Consider the following 26,889-nt stretch of genomic DNA (forward strand, 5'->3'; position numbering starts at 1 on the left):
ATTAGAATTAATAAAGCTGACATAATTATTATTATAATGTATTTTCTGTAACATTGATTGATGAGAATGATCCAATCGGCGTCGAAACATTTGTAATTATTTTTATTATGTTTTTAAATTAAACATTCTTTATTATATAATTGACTCTTAGCCCTTCAATTGTTCTAATTTGTTTTATTCTTACAGAGCCTATTATTATTTATTATTAATAATACAATAGTTTAAAGAAAAAATGTTTTCGTGTTTCTCAATATATGTCTTCAACAACTTCTATATTTGGTAAAACATATTCTCTGATTCAATTTGAATTTCCTTGATTATTAAGTGGAGTATTCAAGCTTTGACTTGAGCTTTGATTTATTCCAATACAATAATTTTTCGATAAATTATTATTATTGAAAGATATTAAAAATGTATGCTAAATTTTAGAGATCCCGCAGATGCAAGATTAAGTTGATAATGTGATAAAGACTGCGCTCCATTGCGTACATATGGTAATGTGCATGAGGTATTATTTTATCCTTATTGCTCGCAGAGTGTTAAACAAAGATAAAATGAGACATCATGTCCATTATGCGTGCACCGGAACGTATGTCTGTGTAATAAATAAGTTTTGAGATTATCGACTTTACCTCTATTCCAATTGTTTATTATTTCAATCCAGATTTTTCGCATTCTGACTTTATGTCAAAAGATTCTCGAACGTTCCAGAAAACCTAGAGTACAAAACCTCGTCCTCTCGCATCTCCAGAGTCAGTCGCTAATAGTAGTACCATAGTCACGTATCGCAGCAATCGCAGTTAATAAAGTTGCTTGCTTCTCGCGGTGTTCGGTCTACACATGAGTTTGCAGTGCATTTGCGTTCATAATGTAATGTCCGTATCAGATTAAACATTGTGATTAAAATTGAGATCAAATTTGATCAATTAAAGTAAAGTTCACTAAACTGATATAAACTAAACTGATACTAAGCTTTCTTTTTTCCGTTTAATCAAATTCAATCTCAATCTTAATTTCAATATCTTGTCTAATAAATAGGCAGGAATAAATGAAGCTGTGTTTGTAATGTAAATGTTCATTTATTTTATATTGACTTTGTGTAATAAAAACTACAGTTTATCATGATTCGACGAGTTGCTATCTCGAAGATTGATTCGCTCTTCTCGCTGTATTCTCAACGCACTGTGAATACAAACGCTATATACGCACTTAATTAAACAGATTATAAACGGAAATTCTATATGTTATACGGAATATTACTGTGATATGAGTCAACGATAAAGAGAAAAATTCCCGTTAACAAATAAATGAGTTATGCATTTGCACGGAAAGAATGATTTCGTTGAAGTGTTAAAAAATTTAGGCACAGTTCCGAAAATAACTTTGTTGGATCATTTATATATGAATGATAATAATTAGAAAGCGATCATAATATTAAAGGCTCCTTATAATAAAATAATGTAAACAAATTTAAAAACGGCTATTAGGAGTCAACGCAGTAAGAAGTGTGCAATAAATATATACTTTCGATAATATAAAAATATGTATAATACTAAATCTTGAAGTAGTCAAATAAAATTCTGAACGCATAGCCGAAACGTCCAGAATTTTATTTGACTACTTCAAGATTTAGTATTAAACATATTTTTATATTATCGAAAGTATATATTTATTGCGCACTTCTTACTACGTTGACTCCTAATAGCCGTTTTTAAATTTGTTTACATTATAATAATTAGAATGACAGTTATACATGTTAATTTTATTATATATAATTCCGCTGCATGATATTTACAGTGTCTACGAAAAGAACAGCCACGATCCACACATTTTATGATCAGATTAGAGGACTCCAGCGCGTTATGTACTTCCGCATGCATTATTGTCATATCCTTGAGCAGCTTACAACAATGCAGGTGAAATTAAATATAACGCGCTCGAATCCTCCAATCTGATCGAAAAATGTGCGAATTGTGATCGTTCTTTCTGTGGACGCGATATAAAATCTTTATATAATATGTTTATTTACAATTGTTAATAATGAATGACTTTTTAATAATTCTTTCGCTTTGAAAAGCTGACATACAGAGAAATAAAACTCTTTTGTTTTTAATAATGGATTGTGCTTTATTAAAAAATATGACTAATGATCTAAAGTAATTTAGTAATTAACACAACTCAAAGCAGCATTACGTAAATATTTTTTAAAACGTTAGAAACATTGAACACTCTAAAGGTTATCAATGATATCATAAACCTATGTACAAACTTACTTGCTATTTGCCGATTAAATAACGGGAATATGATGCATATTCTGAAAACACTTCTGCGAAAGATAATAATTTTTATGTAAATATTATGATTATAAGAAATTAATATAAGATGTCGATAAAACATATATACTCTCTATTAGAAAAAATTTTTCAATTTCAAAGAAGTTTCTTTGCTCATTTAAAAAAATTATTTTTTTGGATCAATGAAAGTTTTCTTCGAAATTAAGGTTTTTTCTCAGAGTATATGAAAAATCGCTTAAATTTTGAGATTAAGTATAATTTGTAATACAAACAAGCTTTTTAATTTTTCATAAACGTTGTATAAAAAATTATATAAATTTGAGGATTCTCTAATATATTATTAACATTATTCGATTAATTCTTTTTTAATTAGGCATATATTGGATATTTGATACATTTTTATCATAATAAATTGAATCTAAGAGAAACTACATTGTAAGTTATTAATAAATGTGTGAACACACACATTTGTGTGTCGAATAATTGATAAAATGAATCATATTTTTGGGCGAAGTCATTGTTCTGTTTAGAAGTATAATATATGTGACGATCTTGTCTTCAATTTTCCAAGTATGTCACAATTATGGTGAATTACTCTCAATCACACTTGATTATACTACCAGGATGTATCAAGTGCAATTTTAGTATGTACAAGGTTAAAATAATTTATCACGTGCGTCGGAACAATATAGTTTTAAGTTCAAGTTGAAATCTAAATCAATGAGCATCTCGCCATGCGAATCAAGCTGACATGGCACATGCAGCATATATAAATCTGATTGAGAAGAGGGAGCTTTCATTTTGCATTTGATACTATTCGTATCATATCATGTGGTTACATTTGGCTGTTTTCTTAATTAGTAAGTAGATGTCAATCTTACAAATATTAATTTATAAACGTTAGTTTTCATCTTTTAATGCGTATTTAAAAAAGTTTTCTGTACATTATGTAGTAAATCGATTATTGTAAAGACTGAAATTATATATTATTTTTCTTTTTTTAATGCTGTGATTTATCCAAAATTGTGAAAGTTTAGCCTCTCTATAATAATTTCATAAATAAAGGACAATGGAAGTTGGCACAGAAATCAATGCGCAAATAAAATAATTATTTATACTTAACGACATAAACATTAAATTGCAACAATTTATTTAACATTAAACGCTTTTACATTGTGTGACTCTGTATTTAAACCATCTACGTAATTTAACATTAAATATTGTAATTAGGTACACATGTTTGCATCTTTCTATGATGTTAATTCATCGTATTGTCATGATAAATTAACATCACCAAAAGATGCGAACATGTGTAATTGCGGTATTGATTGCTAAATTTTGTTTATGATGGCTCAAAATATAGAACCAAAATGTACGTTTGATGTTAAATTAATTATTGTGACTTAATATTCATGTCGTTAAGTAAATAATTATTTTATTGAATTTGCGCCGTTGATTTCTGCGCCGAGTCCTATTGTCCCATTCTACTTGTTTATTCATGTTATTAAATTGACGGAAATCCATTTATTATTGTTAATTTGAAAATTATTAATATATAATTTGTACATTAAGGTAAAAACGTATAAAAATACAAATTTTTATAGAAATATCAAGATTATGTGTAGAGAGTAACTAATAAAATAATTAATTAAAAGTTAAGTAATTAAATTAAGAAGTTAATAATTTTTAACTTTATCTTTATCTCTCTCTCTCTCTCTCTCTCTCTTAATTAATTTGAAACAAGTTAACTTTTAACTGTAACTTAACTTTTATTTTTAACTAGTTATTTAAGTTAAGCTTAATTTTATAAGCTATTAACTTTAACTTAACTTATCATAAAAGAAAATTAAAAGAAAAAATTTACGTATTTAATCTTTCAAAAAAATACTATTAGAAAAGTGAGCAATACTTAGAAAAATTATGTAAATTTATTTTTTCATTTGAGCTATACATATTTTATTTGTTAAATTTTAAAACATGCTAGAAAAAGTAATGACGCTTTCTTTCGATAGTTGGAACGGCCATAGCCGATCTCAATCATGCATGGGAAACCGAAAACGAATATCATTATCTTATAAAAAGTTGGACACTGACGGGCTTAGATGAGCTAGATAAGCAATATTCCGGAATTTTTATAAGATGTAATCTCATCATTCAAGTGAAATCATCGGATACGCTACAGGCTGTGGTTTCCGAGACGCAATATGCTTCCGTGAATGAAAAATTGCCAAATATTTCGGATGAAATCTCCGATTTAGAGTATCATGAGCTTTCTTTATCGGGAAAGCCCTTCGAAATCAAGCTTAAACAAGGAGTGATTCGAGATATGTTAGTCGATCAAGATGTGCCTACTTGGGAGGTGAATTTGTTAAAAAGTATTGTGAGTCAGTTGCAGATTGACACAGAGGGTGAGAATGCAATAGCAAGTAGGAGCACTATGATGCCCACCGAAAACCAGTCTGTCAATGAATTCAAAGTCACGGAGGACTCCGTTGGCGGTAAATGCGAGGTGCTTTACAGTATTTCACCAGTGAAAAGTGGAGATAATTTGTCGAAACCTTTGCCACATCTCCACAAAGATGGTCAACATCTCGCTATTACGAAAACGAAGAATTTCTCCAGATGCGAACAGCGAGTGGGTTACCATTCTGGTATTGTCGGTAAAATAACTTCGAAACCAGGATTTAGCGATGGATTTCTTTCGGTAAGTTAGATTTTGATAACAACTTATCAACATTTTGAGTGGATAAAATATTATATGATTGAGGACTATATCAAGAAAGATTTAGCGAAACTCTGTTGCTTTAAATGTTTCTACACTTCTATACGTATGATAACTCAATAAATAAAAATGCACACAATATTGACAAGGTAAAATTTATTTTTGCGATTGTATATTTGTTACAGAGATCATCATCGAATTATATTATCATCTTCGGTAATCTGAAACGTTTTACTATTCAATCTTCTGTGATGACAAGCCAGATATCAATCAACTCTGATTATAAACTTAATACATCTACATTTCGTAATACATACTCTGGCACTGTTTACAGTGGTATGAATTTAACTTTGGATAGAATGAATCAGATCACCAACCGTATGCCTGCATCTAATAATCTCGTGTCAACTGGAAATTTAGTATACACTTACAACAATCCATTTTTTAACCAATTCAAATCACATTGTCCAAATGATAGTGAAAGTTCCTTGGTGACATCGTCCAAGAATCATAATTCTAGCAATTCTAGCGAGGAAAACCGTAGCGACAATGACAATTTTAAAAGTAAGGAACACGATTACTTTCAACCTAAACCGAAATTGAATGACGCTCCGGAGAGTCTACTATTATCCTATTTCATTGGATACAAAGACATTTTAAAATCCGAAGAGAATTATACTCAGTTAGCAACTAACTTAATCATTCAAACATACCAAGATGAACATATGTATTATGCTTCCCTTAGTCCTACTTTAGAGCGATTCACAATTCTGGTGAAATTAATTCGCACCATGAATGTTGAACAGATCGCTGAGGTAGAGAACTTACTGCCTGAAATATATCCAAGCGATTCGTTTGATGTAAAGGATGAAAGATGGTACAACCAAACCAAATGTAGGTATATCCTGTACAACGCCGTTGCAAATGCCGGAACTGGTCCCGCTCTCATTACCATAAAAAATTTGATAAAGACTGGGAAACTCGAGGGCATACAAGCGGCGCAGGTTATTTCGAAAATTCCTAAATCCGTGCTCGTACCTACAGTGGAATATGTAGCAGCATTTTTCGTAAGTATTCATTATACCTATATATTAATATAATATATAGTACAGGGTAACTTTTTGGTAATTACGCTGCGTACGAGAATGTACGTCGTAGAAGTTAGAAAAATACGAGTATAAAAGACATGAGAAAATAATTTGCACGCAACCATTCTATGATAATACGCCTCAATGTTATATTTGAACTATAATTTCAGTTCTTTTTAATATTACTTGAAATAACAGATCAGTTAAATCAATTTGTCACTGTAAGTGGTGCAACCAAGCACGAAATAAACGATTTTGCTGAAGTAAAAAATTTATTAAGTATAAATCTAAAAATAATTTTGTTAGATCATCAAAATAATTAAGAATTGAAGCATGATGAGTAATGCTGCAAAAAGTTTTGACATTCTAGCAATATAAATGTTTTACATAGTTATTTTGACACATACTAAGAAAATTATTTTCAGATCTGTGTTAAGTAAATATGTATTTAGATAATTCATCAAAATCGTTCTTTTTCATGTATATTACACGTAAAATGCTTATTATAGAGAGTGTGAAAAACTTACAGTTGTTATCTCGTGACACGTAAGTGTAGAACAGACTTATCAGTCAAAATTTAAATTAGCTGAAGTGATAGACGTTGACGTTTTTATCTCTCTATTACTTTATTGAATGAGACAAATAAAAATAAAAAAGATGAACGCTGGAGAGCTCACTAAGAAAAACTCTAGAATGTATTTTTTTCATTTTGTTTTCTTTCTTTCTCAATGAGAAAGCATTTAGCTCGTGAGCTAAAGACCGTTACACGTAAAAAGTTAGTCGTGATAGTAAAATCATAAGTATCAATCGTGATCAAGCATTTTAAAACGTAAGATCATACTTTTCGCTTTATGATTACGACTAACATTTTTTACGCGTAATGTGTCATAAACTTGTATTCGGGCACTGAATATTAATGATCGAAGAGAGACATTATTATATATCATGAGCGCGAGAGTCTAAATCTAATACCTTCTAACATCAGTTCAGATTTCATTTGATTAATCTCGTATCAGTATATTTTTCAAAAAAATTACATTAACAATTTACAATATTGTGATGATATAGCTTCACTGTACTGAAGACTCACTGTTTGGAAGTATTATCAAATTTGATGGTTAATATCAAAATACTGATGCATTTGCGTAAAGACGTGCAAGTCATTAATAAACTCCGAGCACTAAGCCAATATTGTTAATTCTTTCCTTGTTAATAAACTTCGTGTAATCTCGTTCCTATTATTACAAATCCGATCACGGAAAAAGACGAAACGAGAAAAAAAGCCTATATAAATGCTCAATGATAAGTGTTTTGATAGGTCAGATGTATTATAGAAATAGAAGGATAATAGGATGGAAGCAAAATACAAACGCTTAGATCTTGTATTCTTTGTTCAGTTAGCATAATATCTTTTACATATACCACATTTGTTTAAAATATTTTTTTAATATAAAAAATTAATATTTCATATTTTTAATCAATTAATTTTTTATAATAGACAGTATAAAGTCTTAGAAAGATACAGTCAATTATTATAGTAAATAACACTTGATAAATTAAATGTTCGATATATGCGGCATACATACCGGAATTATCTATGTATCATATTAAAACAAATAATTTTAAAAGAGCTTTAATCTTTAAAATATCTCATTGTTTACGTAAATATTTGTACTATCACGAATTATATGTGAAAATTAATTTTAATGATCGATTTCTTTGTAGGAACTGATTACAGATGAAAAAGTGACAAAACAGAGATTTTTGAATACAACTGCACCTTTGTCTTTCGCCGAATTGGCCTATTACACTTATAGCTACAAATCATCTGTTTACTTTCCTATCTATAATTTTGATTGTATGATGTATGAAGATCAGCTTCTTGAAACTTATATTCCGTATATGGCTACCCAATTAAGAAAAGCCGTTGAAGAAGGCGATAGTCGTCGAATTCAAACATACATTATGGCACTGGGTAAATTCGGTCATGGGAAAATACTTTCTGTTTTTGAACCATACCTGGAAGGCACAATTCCGGTATCGAAATTCCAACGTTTGATGATGATCGTTTCATTAAGCAGACTAACCGAAGTCTATCCGAGAGTCGTAAGATCTGTCGCCTACAAGATTTACATAAATAAAAAGGAGGCCTACGAATTACGTTGTGCAGCTGTCCATATCATAATGAAAACCAATCCACCCCTGATCATGTTGGAGCGAATAGCGGATTTTACTAATCAGGATGAGGATCGACACGTAAATTCTGTTGTCAAGACCAGTATAGAGTCCCTCGTTAATTTAAAACAACCAGAATGGAAAAATCTCGCTGACAAGGCGCGTATCGCTAGCAAGCTATTGAATCCTAACATTAACAATAGAAATTCTCAGAGCATTTTTATGGAGAACAAAATTCCCTCCTTAAACCTTATTCAAACAAGCATTTTACAGACAATTGGTAGCAACGACAATAATGTACCTAAAGGTACATATATTGATATACTCCAATCTTATGGTGGATTAAATCTACCCCTGGCAAAAATAATGTATGCAGTAACAAGCATGGAAGAGTTTAAACAGATGTGGATAGATATATGGCTAGGTAAACGGAAATTGATGTCTCAAAATAAAACTGAATGGATGATTGAAAGGATAATTGAAAAGCTTAGTATTGAGCCCGAAAATGCGGAACAGCTTGAAGGAAATATTTTTGTGGACTCTGCATTTTCTTTAGAATTCTTTCCCTTTGATAATCATACGTTTGAAGAATTTACTAATAGTAAGTATTCTGATTTGAGAAATTGTGGATTTCAATTATGTAAATCATTATTATTTTTGTGTGTATTACAGTGGCTTATGAGTTCTATGAATCGGTAATACAGAGAGAATCATTTGTTTTTCAATCCGAAACCGTAAGTAATCTACACAACTACGACATAACGTTGGGATTCCCTACTGAAACCGGTCTGCCGTTCATTTATAATTTAGCAATACCGAAATTAACGATTATTAGCAAGGAAGGATCTCTTAAAATCATAAAATCAGAAACTGATAAATTTGTCCAACTGGCAGTAGAAGGTCATGTAACATCAAGTGAAAAGATTCTAAGTAGAATTGGTTTCATAACACCTTTCGAGCACAGACACTATATTGCTGGTGTTGATATCTACACGCAGCTTATCATACCAGGTAGTTTAAGTGTCAAAGCGAGAGGTTTGAGAAAATTCGAACTAAAGATTGGGAACAAGAAACATCACGACCTAAATTGTCTGACAATTGAGCACAGTGTTGTTCCTTATACCTCAAGACAAGATATTTTGAGCTTTGAACCTCTAGAGCGCAATAATGACACACGTCTGGTGCACACGAAGGAACCGAGTGAAGCTACGTTTTCGCTAGGTGATCTAACACTCTCTGCAAATGGTGATGTTATTGACAAAGATACTATGTCGCAAAATAGGGGACTTGATGGCTTTATTAAGTTTTGTACTATATTTTATTCAAATCTCGGTGCCAGTTACAGGAAATTTAATGCAATTTTACATCTCAGGGAAATACAAGTAAATCTAACTTACCATCAAAGCGAAAGGCCCACCAATAGAAGTTCGGAAGCAACAATTCCTACAATAATTGACAAACAGCCAGACAGTATGGCAAGAGAATCACAATTCCTAGAGGAAGTCGTCAAAGATAATAGATCTGTCAATTCTTCCAAATCTATCGCTGATGTGTTTGATATAAGTGTTTCAGCTAACAATAATCGTTATGTTTTTACCTACGCTTTGGGAGACAACCACGATAATCTGCAGACCCTTTTGTACGGGAATGTCCAATTGCCAGATGGAAAAGTTCCCTGGGAGTTTTGCAGTGTTAATAGCATTGTTGGATTATCATGGTACAATCATCTAGATGTCGAGAAAGCAATCGAAAAGGTTCCGAATTATGAATTTAACTCTGAGATGCGATTTGGAAGTTGTGCAAATGGAGAGATGATTAGACTCAAAGGAAATTTGAGTCGCACTAATGATGTCATGAAGAAGATAATGAATTCCGAAGTAGTCGAAAAGTGTCAACAACAGATAAAACAAGGCAATATTTGGTTACCAACTTGTCAAAAGGCCAACAAATTAATTCAATATAGGGATCTTCTAATGATGTCAATGGAAACGAATTCGTTTAATTTATATTTGTCTGCCGTCAGAATGATCATGGGAATAAAAATGAACTTATCCAATAAAGAAATGTCAATGGCAAACTTGGAAGAAAGCACTAATAAGAACATGGATGTAGAGATAAAAATGCCGCTTGATGACAGTGATGCAAACATTTCTTTGCGCACTTCACATGCGGCCGTTACGTTCTCTCTGTCGAACTTTATTTCAGATCCCAATGTTATGTTTCCCAATTTAACAATGAACAAGCTTTTCGAGAATGATTTGGAAGGAGGTGAGTTATAAAATTTTGTAAAAATAGTACCTATTCTATTTATAAAAGAGAATTTACTGGTAAAAAAGATTTATCATAAATGATGTATTCAAAAGTATGCATGAGATCAATACAATTAGACAAATTATAAAAAGAGATCTTAAGAAGATCTTAAATCTTTTTTTTTTTAAATCTATTTAAAACTTTTTTATGAAAAATGGGTATGTTACACGTTACACTGAGCAACGAAACTTGACGTTTTCTTTTATCGCAAATATAAATGGGTATTTCTGATATATTTTGTTTACTAAACACAAATCCGTTACTTAAATTTGATTATATTAGTACGTATTTAAAAGAATGACGCCAAAGATGCAAAATACGAAGATTTTGATCATTTTCTTGACATGCACAGGTAGCAAATTTTATTTTTAAATTTTATTTATTACACGAAAAAATATCAACTTTTAGCTTTAAAATGCATTTTGGTTTATTTCAATATCATTTTTCATTTTCTAAATATATTTTAATTTGAAAAATATAATTTTTGCATTATTACATGAGAATCATCTTCCCTTTATATTCTCTTTTTTCTCTTTTCTTATCTTATAATAAACCTCTTTTCTTTATGTCTTTATGCATGTACTTGGCACATCACATCATTTTATTAAATTTGAAAATTTTTTCCAGATATGTGCGTTCTCGACAAAACCCAAGTTGTAACTTTTGACAATAAGATCTATCCCTTGACATTGGGAAAATGTTGGCACGTAATGATGGCGCCTAGTCCACAGCGGGATACCAATAATCCCGACAAAATTTTAAGTGCCTTTGAAAATGTGAGAGCAATTGTCATGGCCCGAGAAATGGATGACGGGAGCAAACAGGTATGGATTATCTTGGGTGATGAAGAAATTCGTCTGCGAAAATTGAACGATCGTCTTCAAGTTAATATCGTTAATGACGAAGAAGCTTATTTCTCGGATCATAAAAGCTACGTACAACCTACCTACGAAATTTATCACAAGGATGAAATGATCATAGTGCATTCGCAAAACTATACAATCCACATCGTGTATGATGGAGAACGTATCCTACTTTATGTAAGTAACAAAATAAAGTAAGTTGTGTATAAAATAGAAACTACATAAACTGGACTACTTATATGATTACGTAAAATATGATTAAGAGATACGTTAAATTTAAATCAAGCACGTCTGTTATTAGGTATCCGATCAATATCGCAATATTGTACGCGGTCTCTGCGGTAATTACGACACACAATTCAACAACGATTTCATCGCTCCTAAGAATTGCATCTTGACGGAGCCCGAAGAATTCGCCGCTACATATGCCCTGACTTATCAGGAGGACTGTGAAGGACCCGCTTTGCAGAACAAAGTAAAAGCTGAACAATCCACATGCACTTCAAGATCGTATATTCCGAGTGATGTCATCAGTGAAAGAGAAGCGGGAAGAGTTCGCAGGAACGGAAGATGGGGCTATTGTATGTACAAAAACACGTTCAGGAGAAGCCACTAATAATTGGATAATTTTTTTTATCAAAGCTTTTATGAGTTATAAGCTTGCGAAATAAAAAGAGAGAAGTCAAAAATATCGGGCATAATAAAAACGTTTTCTTCCAATTCATGCACAGAATCAAGCAAAGATTTAACCGAGGAACCTGTATCCAAGTCTCGAAAAACTTTCAATGTTATTATATTATTAACTTCTTTATTGGGTGAATACAAAAGCACGTGCTTGATTTAAAAAAAATTTTTATACATATAAGTTTAGAATGTAATATTTTACTCAAATTGACAATTCAGTACAGTATACTATTCGATAGTTCAAAATTTTGTAAATTTGTGATATGTGACAGGCCCACCAAGCAAAAAGAAATTTTCATTTTGTTTATCTCGTAGTTTTCTATACGTAAAAGTTATCAAATTTACAGAAATTAAAAAAATTGTTTCTTAAAATAGAGTCCTTAAACTTTAACATCCCTTATTAAATTTAAATTTCGTTTATTTTTAAGAAAATTGGAGCTATTTTCATTTTGAATAATAAATCAAGTACGAATATTTGCATTCACTCAATATTTTATATTCACCTTTCTTTTTTATAAATATGTAATATTTTGTTAATTATAATCACATATAAAAAAAATAATAAAGCTATATTTTTAATAACTTATGTTTCAGTAATTTTTTTCTTTTTATAGAGATATAATTAGATACAAATCAGATAGATTAAAAATTAAAAAAATGAAATATATTTATGTGTTTAAATTTCAATTATAAAATCGAAATTAGGTTAGTAGTAACTATTTTTATTTAAACTTGGATTTTTTCTTGTTTAATGTAAATATAAAATTTTAAGAGATAAGATTGGGTATTGGACAGTTTAAGTGAAACTGATTTAATTGACAGTCCATTTTGTTAATAGCTTCGTATAATTTATTTGGTTTGTATACCATATCTAAAATTGTGATGTAAGCACTTTCCGAAACATTTATTCTTTTGTTGATAGTCTCGTTTATTCTTTATCAATAGTTTCTATTTTCTTTTTGAAACACTGATCTACAGAGGATAAAAAGTCAATGTTTAGTAAAATTGTGAAGCGGTGGTATATGCATTTTTTTGCTCGTATAAAATTGTGAGATTATTTTATTACAAAAATCATATAATTGATTTAATATTGATCAACTATACTTTTGAAAATGTACATGTTTCCAGAACTCAAACTTTTCTCAAACTCACGTATTTCTTTCTCAAATTTCTCAAAATAAGTGCCCCGAAAAATTAAGGAAGGCTTACGATCGATCTGACAATCTTTGCAAATAGTTTTTGATTTCACAATATATTGATTGTATTCGAGACACTTTAACATTTCTTCGATGTATATAAAGCGAGTTTTATCGATTCTTGTGATGACACCTGGACGGCACTTTGTTCTCAGCAGGTGATGCAGCTTTAAGAACATAATGCATAAGCAATGTTTGATATTAAATTATATAGTAAACAGCAAAGTGTACATATCTGAATATACAAAGAGCTAATGTTGCTTACAATTAATTCTATTATTTTACCTTAAACAAAATAAATAAAATCCAGAGCATTGCTTCTTGTTCAGTCAAACTTTCCGCATGCTCGAGCTCTCGTTGTCTAAATCTACAAAATGAAGTAAGTCGCTAAATTTAACTACGTACAACAAGACATGTGAGAGAATATACCTTTTCATGTTCTCTAAAGTTTCATTGTTCTTTATATAAACATTTTTCAACCATCGTTGCAACTGTAAAAAGTTAATTTTTGTTTTTCTAGACCAATAGCCTCTCCAAACAGCTTGGATTTTCGTTGCCATGTTATTGTAATGATCTTGCCGCATCTGGTGAACACGTTCGACTAAATACTGATTAATGATGAACATCCTGGTATAGTAACCTCGCCAATGACGTTGTAGAATTGTCGCCTTTTCGTGAAGTTTACGCAGATGATTGCGAGTAATGATACCACGGAACCAAGCCTAAATGCCAGAAACTTTAAATATATATATGTAATTATTAATGTTATTATTAATTATTATATATTCCGCGTTTATATAGCCGCGAATTTTAACTAACCTGAATCTTACGAGCCGCAATAAAATGCATAAGTTTTGATGATTCGGCTAAATCGTGTTTAATTTGAATTGCATTCCGCAATTCAATAGGATCAATCGCAAATCTTAACTACGACGCCATTTTTTTGATATATCGATTAACTCAAAAATATCTATTTAATAAATATTAAAAATTGTCAAAGATGATAATTTCTTACATTTTTAAAAAAGATATCAGAAGTCGATCGCATCTAATTGTGGCTTTTTTCGTATTATTAATTGATGATCTCAATGCACATTGTGTATGAACAGTTGTCATCGTGTATTTTGACAGTTTGTTGGTTAGATCGATTGACAACGCACGAATTTTTTAATTAGTATTAACAGGCAAAATAAATTAGAATTTATTAATTTTCAGGACACAAGTTTTGAATAGAAAGAGAAATTAAAAGAACTCTGTTAACAAAGTGATCAACATATATTTTTAGATATTGTATCTATTATAGATATATATCTTATAATCCAATTTGAAACAATGAAATCGATGTCGAATTAACGATTTTGATATGATGATTTTGACATCGAATCGACATCGATTCAATGTCAATTCTATTATCATTTTCGCTGGAAATTTCGATTTGCATATTTAATTTGTATTATAATACAAAATAATGACCGTCATGTAAAACGAGGTATATTTATTATTAAAATGCAAAAAATATGTGAATGCAAAACTACAAAAGAGTAGCTCGAGCTAGGCGAGTAACTCTAACATAATTGAGAGTTTTCTAGTTTTTTTTGTTAGTTCGAGTAGTCATTAATGTGCCACGTGTATAAGAATTACAGTAAACTTGAAAATAATATATACAAACTGTAAGAAATACAACTAACACAAGCATGAAGGCTGATGTTACGATTACTATCTTCAAGCTACTGTTTTTCTGTTGCCGAGTCCTTGACACTACATGGAAATCCCGTGACTGTAAATAAAAATATTCAGAAATATTATGTATTGCAGTGGATAAGCTATTGTTGTAAATTTAATGAAGTCAGTTGCGCGATTCTGCATTTAAGATTAATTTATTTTTTCGTTTTTGTATTATAATTACAATTAATACTGCCAGAAACTGCTTTACACAGTTATGATTACTCGATGCAACAATGTTTCTCATTATAGAGATCATAAACATACAAAAGGTTGTATTAACTGAATTATATTAGTGATTCAATTTGCGTGAATTATTAATACGAATCCGTAACTTTTAATTAATTTGAGTATTAATGGGAAATATAGCATGATTGTTATAATTTATGTTCTTGATTGATGTTTCATATTTCATATTTTTGAGCTTTTTCTCTGTCAAAAGCCAATATATGATAGAAAAGGGAAACGAGGAAGAGGAAGAAAAATATATCGAGATTTTCTTACCGATATTTCGAGATTCTGCGTTTTTCGGATGAGTTCGTCCAATCTTTCGCCCCTATCAATCAACTTTTGAACTCCATTCATCAAAATGCAACGCACTTCAATCAATTCTTCCTCTAACTTTGAAGTCAGATTCTTACAACCGATACCCTGATTATACTCTTCCTGAAATAATATCAATTTTGTTCTTTATATTAATATTTTATAATTTATCTTCATAAATTTATGTGCGACAATATCATTTATTTTTAAAAAGAAATTGTTATGAAATAATGATATCTTATGCTACAGTTTCATTATTGCCAATTATTAAAGCTAACCACAAAGTTTAAATTTATTACAAATAATACATAAATCGTTATTTCTGTTTTTTTAAAAAGATTTTAAAATTTTCGAATTAAAAAATTCCATTTTTTCTTCCCTACCCTATAAAATTATTTTATCACTTACAATTATTTTCTTTAATGGCTTTGAGAGATTATCTTCTGCGAAATTGGTTAAATTTTTCGATAAATCCGCTAACGGTAAGTCTCTATAAACTGTTCGTAGTCTCTGCAAAAATATTTGAGAGCACGATTCTACCCATATCGCTGATGAGGGACAGTTCACTTTCGATGTTAAACAAACGTAGTAAAGTTCTCCAATCAGCACATGTACCGTGTATCTATGGAAGAATTGTATTTTATTTTACTCATTGCAGCGCAGAGAGAGAAAGAGAGAGATAAAAGAAAAAATAATAATATAAGAACAAATAATAAATAACATACAAATATATGTGAAGATTAAATACGAAGTAGTAAACATGAAAATCGAGCTGACTAAAGAACTTGACTAAAAAGAATAACAGTAATGGAACATTAATCTTATCGTTAATTAATCCGTTGTGACCTATTACACTTGATTTCAACGAACATCATTACAAGAAAAATTACTACGTATATGTCTCTCATAATATATCTTATAATTTAACGCTTTTTAAGTAAAAAATAAGTTTAACACAAGAAATCTACAGCTTTTGCCACTTGAAATACAAGTATATAGATTTGATTGTACTTTCTCATTACTTATCATTCTTAAAATAAATTTAGCACATTGTTTGCATGTGATTATTATGATGTGCATGAATTTAAAAATCTTACCTACTGTTATCGACGCTGATCTTGTCGTCCTCGACAGTTTTTAGGCCATCGATAGTACTGAGAGCGATAGTACGATAGATCGAGCTTAGATTTGTGGAATAATCCGCAATGATCTTGCAACCGGATGTCCCACGTAAAACTATCATAGCGTAGTGCACCGTTCCGTTCATTTCAGCCACAAATGAAGACACCACTTGTTGAACGGATGATGGGTGGATACTACTGTGTTGTCTGTCAAATCATACAGCGTTCACAGATGCCAGAAGAAGCAACGTTGCCGGTTGTTTATCCCAATTCCGATAGCCCAGTGAATAACGAAAGAAGTTCGATAAAACCGATAACAATACACGTATACGTGCCACATATTTCGCATGTTACGCAAATTCGTTACAAGAGATGAACTGCATAACACCGATCGACCTTCATTTACCGAATTGCCGCATGTTTGCCCATTCAATAGAATTTAATTGATAATTGATTATACAGGGTGTCCTAAAATTCGTAGTTCAAAATATTAGGTATATAAAAATCCTATTTGATTAAATTAATTAATCTCTCGTTTAGAGATGGGCAAATCAATCCTTGGTTGATGCAATAACATAATTTAGTGTGAAGTAAAAAGTTTGGTTATCGTAACATTTTACTTGTTTTTGATAACACAAATAAAATGTTACAATAACCAAATTTGAGAAATTTGTTTGCCCATATCCAAGCAAGAGATTAATTAATTCAACTAAATGGGAGTTTATTTCAGAGTAGCAGGGAAGTTTTGAAAAAATTAAGTAAAAAAGTTATTTGTAAATTTTTTTTATATTTAAAAATATTTATTATGTTTTAAATTTTAAATTTTAATTTATAGTTTCTAAGATAAAAGGATCTAAATATGGCCAATTATGGACTTCTCCCTGTGTCTCGTTATTGTAAAACTTAGCGAAATTTACCTACGTATTTTTTAAATATTATTTTTTACTAAAAGAGTACACGATTAAACAAATGTCAAGCTGTATAGGAATCATTTTGCGCTGTTGTTATTTGCAAATTCTCAGTCTGTTTCCAACAGAAGCGAGACAGCGCTTATATAAACGACGCCGCAAAACGCATGCGGAATTATCGCGCGTTGTTCCCTTGAGACGCGACAAAGGCTATTGACTGGACGTCGAGCGGAGGGAAAATAAAATTCAGAACATCGTCAACCTGTTACCGAACGATTCGCCATTGACGTTCCATCTACGCTTACGATACATGCTGTCAATCAAGACTTGTATATTTACGTTCAGATGTTCTCACGTGAGTGAAAACGTCGAAGGAGAGAAGATAAAAAAATTGGGATATTTTTTATATTTAAAGTCGATATATATTTAAAATCGTTAATTAAAATCAATTATAAAAGCTGCTGAATTAAGGAAAGCAAGGGCATCGGATAGTATAACACTTTAAGTTGCTTTGCATTGAAAAAGAAATTAATTAAATTAATTTGAAATAGCTGTTATAACAATTTTTGACTATTTAGTAAAACGTGAATGATTAAAAATTTTATTAAGACAATCAAACAAATTTGCATATATAATGGTTGCATATAATATTACAGTAATCATTGTTGTAACATTTGATTGAATACATTCTGATGCAAATAACAAAAATTTCGGTTGAAATAATAGAAGCTTTTTATTAATATAATACATTTTGTCAAAATATCGTAACTTTTCAAGTCGTAATATACATGAATATATAAAACTTTAACAACATATATCAAATTTTAATTAACTAGATGTTACACCTATAACATGTATAAATATATTGTAAATGCTTATAAAATTAAAAATAAAATTTCAGCAAAATACACCGCGGTTTTTAATTTCTTTTTTCTAAAAAAATTATTTAATCTTATTCGAACTATTTGAAGAACTTTGATTTCTCGGTTGTTACTTAATACGAAGTTTAATGAAAAAAAAAAAAAAGAAAAACGGTAAATGACTTTAGCATTGATCCGGCACAGACACAGATATGATTTAAATAATGAGCAGATGCACAAATGTTTTATCGCAAAATTCAAATATAGTACAAGCGATAATAGAAGAGTAGCTTTACCAGCTGCCGCTTACGCGGAATAACTACCTACGTCTGGATAGAGCCATGCTTTACGATCTCTAATCATTGGTCTGTTCTACCGACATGCAAGAGAGTGCAAGGTCGAGCGCAAGGCGAGATAACTACTTGTATTGTGATTGCAAAACTGACGGAGCTTTCCATCATAAATATTTAAGTAAAAACGATACATCAGACAAATGCCCGTTTATGTGATAGGTCATCATCTCATTTCACCAAAGAAGTAGATAGCGTCTAGCAAAGAGCACAACAGGGGACAAATCACAATTTTTATCTTGTGCTTCAAAAAAGAACTGTCGTTTTTCCACTTAACATCCGACACATTCACATTCTATTTTGTTTTCATATACATATCTATATATATAATAAACAATTTTTTGTTTAATATATTGAAAGAAAAATTATATTAGGAACAACAAATAATAAAAGTATTAAAAAATTGGAGTAAGCTAATTCTGTCGGTTAAGTTATCTTTGAGAAATTTACAATTAATTAAGATATTTTTTATCGAAATCATTCGATCACAGAGTGTTTTGTCGTTAATTTATCGTTTCATCTAATTTTTAACACATAAATTATTATTACATGGTTGTTTGTTCTGATTGTAAAAGAAATTATTTTCTGTTATTATATTAATGTTTAATTGTTATATTTCCAATTGTAATCGGACTGATCACATCTATTTTTATAAAGATTATATAAACATTAATATTTTGCGATCTAAACTATTTTCTGTTATGAAAGCGGAAATCAAGTATCTTTTTATTCTAGTGGCTTTAATATAAACGAAATTTTTATTATTATTAGAAACTTTAGAGATTTCAAACATACAGATTTTCTGATTATAATATGCATTAATTTGAATGTTTATTACAGAACCGCGTAAAAACTTTATATGGTATAAATTAGATCAAATATAGTTCAACGTAAAACTGCAAAGCATTAACGTATCGTGTTGCGGAAACGAGAAGATAGAACTGTATAAAAATATGTTCAGAATTAAGAATTAGCTGTAAGAAAAAAGAAATGTAAATCATTGCAACTTTTATGTTCTTGCATAACAGAATGCGGCAACGTGTTGCACGTGGCGCAGTAACCGATCGCATTATGTACTTTGTTGTTACATATTTATTATTCCCCGAGAAAAAACGAAAGGCTGTTATATGAGTTACGCGTGCGTTTCTTCTTAATCTTATCACATTTTGTAAGCGGGATTTATAAACGAATATTATTACACTTAATCATCTATCATGTTAACAAATAAGCAAAATAAATATATTCTCCGAGATTTATACTCGGAAAGTTCCTTTCATTTCTCAAAACCTGAAACGCAACTCAACATTTTTCTTGCATTTTGAATGCGAGAAGTGCAACTTAATTTTATAATATATTCATTTCTATTATACGCGAATAATTTTAAAGTTTTAAGATTCACTTTAATCTTAATAATTTAATTTACTTTGGTCCATTTCTACCACTAATATAGATTAACTTTAATCTTGGATTAATTTATTTTTATCTTTCCTAATTCTTAGAACTACAAGACGATTAAAAGACGAAGTCATCATCAAGGTTAAAGTCAATCTGCATTGGTAGAATAGACGTGTGTTTTTCTCATTTTTTAAAACTGAAAGAGGATAAAAAGAAACTTGAATTAAAATTAAAACTAATCTACATTAGATAGAAATTGATATTATTTCTATTCATTTTTATTAATGTATATACGTATTAATTTTAATCCTGATTTAATTTAATCAATTTTGTTTTCATTCTTGAAATTAGAGGAAGATAAACTGAGATTGAAGTCAGTCTGCATTATTAAAAACGGACAACAGGCAAATAAGTAAGTCTGCTCGCGGATGAAGAGCGGAAAGTATCGATGAGAACTCGCGGTGCAAGGTGCGCGGTCGGTCAGTGACGTCCCGCTATTCCATCGTAGCCGACACGAACGGTGCGGCGACGACGACGGCGACGGTGACCGGTGGCCGCGCGAAAGTCGCTGGTGGCGGCAGCAGGTGGCGGCAACTGGTGGCGGTGCGGCCAATCGGCTGTCTCGAATGATCGCTGCGCGCGGCGGGCTGCGCGACCGTCCTCCTGTCCGCCGAGGAGCCGTCAGTGTGCGCGCCGCGGAGAAGCAGAGAGACAGACATCTTGTAGATAAAATTTAGCGGCGTGGTGCCTCGACCGCGAGTGTCGGTGTTCGCGGTTACGTGTCGCGGTGCTTCGTGTCGTTACGGTGTCCCGGTCCACGTCGCCGTCGTCGCCGTCATCGTCGTCGTCGTCGTCGCCGTCGTCGTCGTCGTCGTCGCTGCCGCCGTCGCCGTCGCCGCCGCCGTCGTCGTCGCCGTCGTCGTCGCCGCCGCCACCGCCGCCGCCGCCGTCATCGTCGTCGTTGTACTACTCCACGTCGTCCTCACCGCCGCCTCCACCACCACCATCACCACCATCGCCGCTGTCTCGAGATCATCACCGTCCCCCAACGTTCTCCAACTGCTGCCCGTAATCGTGGTGCCGCGTTCGCGGGGAGGACTCGCTCTCTGCTCCGACTCGTGGCCAACTTCATTCCTGTCAACCACACAAACCGCCGAGTTGTCGCCATCGCCATCTAAAATCAGCCATCGCCGCCGCCGCCGCTCGACGTCGTCGTGCGGCTCGCGCGTGGTGCCGTGGTCCAGCTATCCCGAAGCGAGCCCGCGAGCTCGCTAGAGAGAGCCCGACGGGGATCACCTCCTCCCCCTCCTCTCTCTCTCTCCTATCTCTCCGTTCCCCGCCGCTCGTCGATACTCGCGTGCACCCGCGAGTGCACGGTCGCGCCTACCCTCTCCCCCCTTCCCCCCGGGGTGCGAGAAGGGGATCGCCCTGAGAAGAAGGACCGAGGGAGTAGAGATCTCGTCCGAGAGGAAGAGCGAGAGAGAGAGAAAGAGAGAGCGCGAGAGAGAAAGAGAGAGAGAGAGAGTAGCGCCGTCTCTTCCCCTTTCTCCCTCCCCCCCTTTTTCCCCCCTCGTTCGCGTCGGTGGCTCCGTCAAGAACGCCCGTGAACAGTTCCTAGGCACCGATGTGCCGCGCCGTGCGATAACTTCCGTCACCTCTCCGCCACCCTCTCTCCCTCCCTCCCTCCCCCTCGTCAGACCGACCGACCGTCCGGCACCCCCCCCCCCCAGCGCGTGTGTACATGTGTGAGTGCGGCGGCCGCGCCGGGCTCTCGAGGTGAAAATACCGCCCTCTCCTTCTACCCAACCCCTCCGTATATAATACGCCTGAAGGTAGCCGCTATCTCGCGCGAGTAACAGCACGCGAGACAAGAGGGAAGAGGAGGAGGTGGACGACGACCAGGAGGAGAAGGTGGAGGAGGACAAGAAGCAGAAGAGGAGGCGGAGGAGGCGGAGGGCGAGTAACGGTGCGAGAATAGAGAGGTGGAAGAAAGCGGAAAAGAAAATACGGCGCGGACGAGGCGCGGGCGCGAGCGAGAAGGACAGCGCGAGAGGCGAATCTGCTGCTGAGTGAGAGAGAGAGAGAGAGAGAGAGAGGGGCGCCCACACTCGTCATTTATCCTAATACAGCATGACCTCCAACAATTCGCAGAAACTCCCCACGACGGATCGAGTGATCAAAAGTAAGCGATATAAGTAAACATAGTTTAACATCGCCGCGACGGAACGCATGCTCCCGCCGCGCGCGACCAATAATGCGAGAGTTGGGCGAGAGTGCGTATCGCCCGTGTATATCGTGCATACATACTGTGTGCATAAATGCAATGCGTGCAGTGTTAACATGGGCCCCGTCTTTTCCGGCTCACCTCAGTCGGTAACGTCGCCATCGCTCGCGCGCTCCGTTTCTTACTTTTTTTAAATCATTTCTCAATTACGTTCCGGTGATTTCATGAAACCGGCGTTCGTGCAGCCTCTCGGCGATAACTTGTAATCTCTATAATTTTAGACTTGAATGTCGCGAAGACGAAAGAAACGCGATTCTCTCGCTTCTGCGAGCGAGAGAGGGCAAGGGAATCGCGTTTCGCCGGCTTCTAACGTCGCCAAGCGTTGCTCGCGAAGCTCGCTTGCTCCGATCCGCTCGCAAGAAGCGGAGTGGACGCAAGTCAAAACATGCCGCGTGTCGTGCACGCGATTGATTTTCCGCCTGTTTTCCTGATCGGCGGCGCCATTTCTATCGACTGGTCCGGCGGTGGTTTCGCGAGAGCGGCGCGGAAACCGCGGCTACTCCGCGCGAGAACTCTTCATCACGACGAGAGAGAAGGAGAAAGAAAGAGATAAAGATATCGACTCGCATTCGCAGCCGGGAGCTCCACGAGACTTTCGTCTCGGTCCAGCGGCACTGGTTAACCTAACCTCCTAACCTCGCGCAGCGACCAACCCCCGCCATCTTCCCAGTAGGTTTCGCCACCCTCCTCCCCCCAGAGGTCGCGCCGCTCGGTCAGCCTCGTTTCCGCGGGGTCGAGGAACGCGATACGTCTTGAGAGCGCGCGGCCGCCGTGCTTCTTTGCCATCCCGTCCCTGCACTCGAACAGCTGATGCGTTACGTAGGGCACGCATGCACGCACGCACGCACGCACAGCAGGCACGTATGTGTACACGTACGCGGGAAACGTGTGTATGTGTGTGTGTGTGTGTGTGTACAGGCGTGCGTGTACAATCGACCGCGCGCGTGACGCGAAGACGCCGGGCGTCCGCTGTTAAAGAGGCGATACCAAGGCGTTTCTATAGACGACTCCAAAAAGTCGCCCGCTTATAGATGTATGTACTTGTTGCTCGTCGCATATTTGGCGATTGCGTTTTCTGAAGTATCGAGGGCGAGAATAAAGCTTGAGACACGATTGAAATGGGCTTTCTACGATAAGTCATTAACTGAGCTTTAAGTATTAAGAAAGTTGCCAATCACAGAGTCGAAAGTGAGATGAATAATCGACTATGATTGATCGATTTCTTATGATTGAAGACTTAAGGATTAGGCAATGGCTTATTGTAGAAGGTCTAAAAAATACAGATAATTGGAGCAGGGGCTCTATTCTTGAAAAGAAACGTATACGAAAGTGTAGAGAAATACTATAGTATACGTAACGTATTGACTTTCGTATACGTTTCTTTTCAAGAATAGACCCCCAGGTATTAATCGATTCCAATATAACTTTATGTAAATCAGAATACACAGTTTCTGATAGGTTGAAAATTCTGTTTCTATTTTCTATGCTTTTTAATTGCGTATTAAGCCTAAAATCTGAGACACAATTAAAAATCTCATACTGCGAAGAGAAGTACGAACTGTATATATCTCTACTCCACACGTTTGAGCAATTTACGTGTGCGTATGTGAAATCTCTTACATGGTTCGGTTTCTCTGCGTTCGGCTAATCGACGTTTTTTATCTTGTATTTTCTATTTATATTAGTTTATTTTCATTATTCTTCTTTTTTAATTTTATATACAGTAAAAACAATTTCTATAATGGTATTTTTCTTATTATTTCACGTTTCAGAGCTTTGTACATTTGTAATGTTCTTGAGGAAATCACCCCATACATTTATTCAACGTGGAAATAAAAAGAAGAGAGAGAGAGAGAGAGAGAGAGAGAGAGAGAGAGAGAGAGAGAGAGAGAGAGAAAAATTTAACTAAAAATTAGACCTTATGTTTCAAGATTGATTTGACGAAAATTCGGCGCTACGATGGTCGCGTTCAGCAGAATAATTTATTTTATAATTATTGGAAGTTTTCTTGACTGAGTGAGATAGGATTATATATTCCCCTAGATCTAAAAGTGATCTAAAAGTATAATCCAATCAGCATGACGAAAACTTACAATAGTTGCGAAATAAACGTTCTGCTGAACGTGATCGATGTCGGAGGGGCAAGGGAAGAAGAAACAGGTGAAAAGGTCGGGGCACCACCGGTACCTGTGGGTCACCGAGAACAAGCGCCAAAAACGAGACCGGTTTAGGACGCACAGGTGGCACCTCGTCGGGTCGTTGATCCTTCACCGAGTGGCGCTTCTGTGTTTTCGCGCTTTGGTCTTTTCCTCCTCTCTTTTACGATTTTTCCTCGGTTTTTAACTTTCTCTCCCTTTTCTTCCTCCACTCGAGCGGACGCCTCGTGTCTGCGACGTCGCACTTCCGGCTTCCTATGATGCCAACGTGACGCTCCGATTCTCGAATGGGTGAATGTGGGTCACGAAATTGACGAAACGGAAGTGCGCGCGCGAACAGCTAAATATTTTAACGTCACTGGGAGGTAGTCTTTTTATTTTTTTTTTTTCTTTTCCTTTCGACGCGAGACCCAAGCTGCGCGCGATATAAATAATTATCTAATCACTCGTCTGACACTTCCAAACAGAAAGGCGACGTAATATATCAGTAATTTACGCGTCTCCGTTTCTACGTCGCGCGTTTTACTTGCAACGTCACCTCGTTTCTGCCTAGAGTTTGTCTTAAAATGTCGATTTTACTGGAATCGTAAAATTTAGTAGTGTAATGTCTGCGACGCTCGAGCGTCAGATAATCCATATTCCAATAATGCCGATTATGTAGATTGTAGATTAAGAGACAGATGTGTATTAAAATATGTAATACTAGGAGTATAAAAGTATTTGGTATTTGTGACTGTAATTTTATAGTAAAATTATAGTTAGGAACTCCATTTTTACTGTAGTAGTAATAATAGTTGTTTATAATATTAGCAATAATAATTATTATAATTGACACCGAAAATGACTGTAAATTATAGTTGTACATGTTTTTTTTACACAGCTCAGTAAAGCAACATAGGATATTATATGAATAAAGAGCAAATAGTATTCATACAATATTCTAGGAATATCGTGTATTTATAGGGGAACAAAATTATAAATATAATTATTATTATTAACATCGTAACACTAATACCGATAAAACCTCTAACCATAATTATTTGACTGTACAATTATAATCTTAAATACCAAACACACTTTTCTCTCAACGGAAGAAACACTTAACTGCGAGAAGTTTGATGATACACTTTACAGAACCAAACGGCAGACCGTTTGATCGTTGTCTCTAGAATAAGCAGTCGAGGATCGGTTATGGCGTTCGGCAAGAAAATCGCGTTTATTTTTCCTCCGAGATATCGGGAAAGGTTGAGAAACGCTGAGCAGTGTGTGTGTGTACATTAGAGAGAAGGTCGTTTTAATTCGTGCCATTTAATGCGAGTATGCGAGAATCTCGAAATCATTTTAACGCGCGCTCATCTTAATTGGCTTACAAGGGGTGTGTAACTCTGTCGTCGCACATACAGCGTGCTCTTTGTACGGGAATACTCGCGGCTGCGTAAATAATGTTTCACGGCCATAACTCATTGCTCGCGACGTGAAAATGTCGTAATTCCTGGCGCGTCTCCAAGAGCGCCGCGGATCTTTAATCGTCAACTTTTTCACACGCCATACCGCGTTCTTCGTTATTCGCGAGGAAAACCACGTTTTCCCTTCCGACAGGTGACGCGATTCGTTTGCGCGGTGGTGCTTCTTCTTTTTCCCCTTTTTTTTCCTCTCACCTAACCGCAGAGTATCGCAAATCGCAATGCCTCGGACGCAAACGCATTAACGTAATCTTTCGCGGTAAATGCAATGCTCGTCTCGAGGAACGTTTCGCGCAAGCACGCTTCTAATCGTCCCACTCGAACGTGCTAAATCGTAAGGAACGATCTTCGAGCATGGCTTATCTCGACTTTCCTTAAGACGTGAATAAACGTATAGTATCTCCCGCCGCCGATTGCTGCTTCGCTCGGTTATCCTTCCGCGTAACTTCGTAACGTCGCCTGAACGAGCGTACTGCGCCTTCTCGCCAAGTAATTTATTCTACGAACGTATACTCGTAATTTCGAATGTTTCGCCGCCCGACGGAGATGCGGGGATGCACGTATAGTTAAAATTCAGGTCGTCACGCGTTTCAAGATGTTTGCGTTTGATATTATAAACCGCTTTTCCTTTAACTCTCGAGGGTGTAACCTCTTGCACATATAATGCTTAGCATTCTCGCAGCGTCTCTTTGTGCGTTCTCTCTCTCTCTCTCTCTCTCTCTCTCTCTCTCTCTCTCTCTCTCTCTCTCTCTCTC

The 26,889-nt window shown here is 34.7% G+C and overlaps 3 protein-coding genes across 3 annotated transcripts in view; 2 read left to right on the forward strand and 1 right to left on the reverse strand.

Moving 5' to 3' along the window:
* Nucleotides 1–3,019: 3,019 nt before the first annotated feature.
* On the forward strand, nucleotides 3,020–12,413 carry LOC108776806 (vitellogenin-1-like). Its single transcript, XM_018543521.1, has 7 exons — nucleotides 3,020–3,154; nucleotides 4,307–4,998; nucleotides 5,202–6,083; nucleotides 7,830–8,880; nucleotides 8,952–10,547; nucleotides 11,217–11,629; nucleotides 11,754–12,413. Exons 1-7 carry the CDS (start codon nucleotides 3,124–3,126, stop codon nucleotides 12,066–12,068), a joined length of 4,980 nt encoding a protein of 1,659 aa, XP_018399023.1. The 5' UTR covers nucleotides 3,020–3,123; the 3' UTR covers nucleotides 12,069–12,413.
* Nucleotides 12,414–13,136: 723 nt separating this feature from the next.
* On the reverse strand, nucleotides 13,137–16,864 carry LOC108776805 (vesicle-associated membrane protein 713). Its single transcript, XM_018543520.1, has 5 exons — nucleotides 16,695–16,864; nucleotides 16,006–16,219; nucleotides 15,559–15,720; nucleotides 13,762–14,054; nucleotides 13,137–13,699 (listed from the first exon to the last, which is right to left on the reverse strand). Exons 1-5 carry the CDS (start codon nucleotides 16,862–16,864, stop codon nucleotides 13,609–13,611), a joined length of 930 nt encoding a protein of 309 aa, XP_018399022.1. The 3' UTR covers nucleotides 13,137–13,608.
* A 5,116-nt stretch (nucleotides 16,865–21,980) lies between these two features.
* Nucleotides 21,981–26,889, forward strand: part of LOC108776804 (serine/threonine-protein phosphatase 2B catalytic subunit 2) — a 164,817-nt gene continuing 159,908 nt past the window's right edge. The window contains exon 1 of the mRNA XM_018543519.1: nucleotides 21,981–22,413. Within this exon, the coding sequence (XP_018399021.1) occupies nucleotides 22,362–22,413 (52 nt within the window). The 5' untranslated portion in view covers nucleotides 21,981–22,361. The remainder of the gene's footprint in view (nucleotides 22,414–26,889) is intronic.

This window comes from Cyphomyrmex costatus, unplaced genomic scaffold (assembly GCF_001594065.2).
Source record: "Cyphomyrmex costatus isolate MS0001 unplaced genomic scaffold, Ccosl1.0 scaffold388, whole genome shotgun sequence".
NCBI classification, from domain to species: Eukaryota; Metazoa; Arthropoda; class Insecta; order Hymenoptera; family Formicidae; genus Cyphomyrmex; species Cyphomyrmex costatus.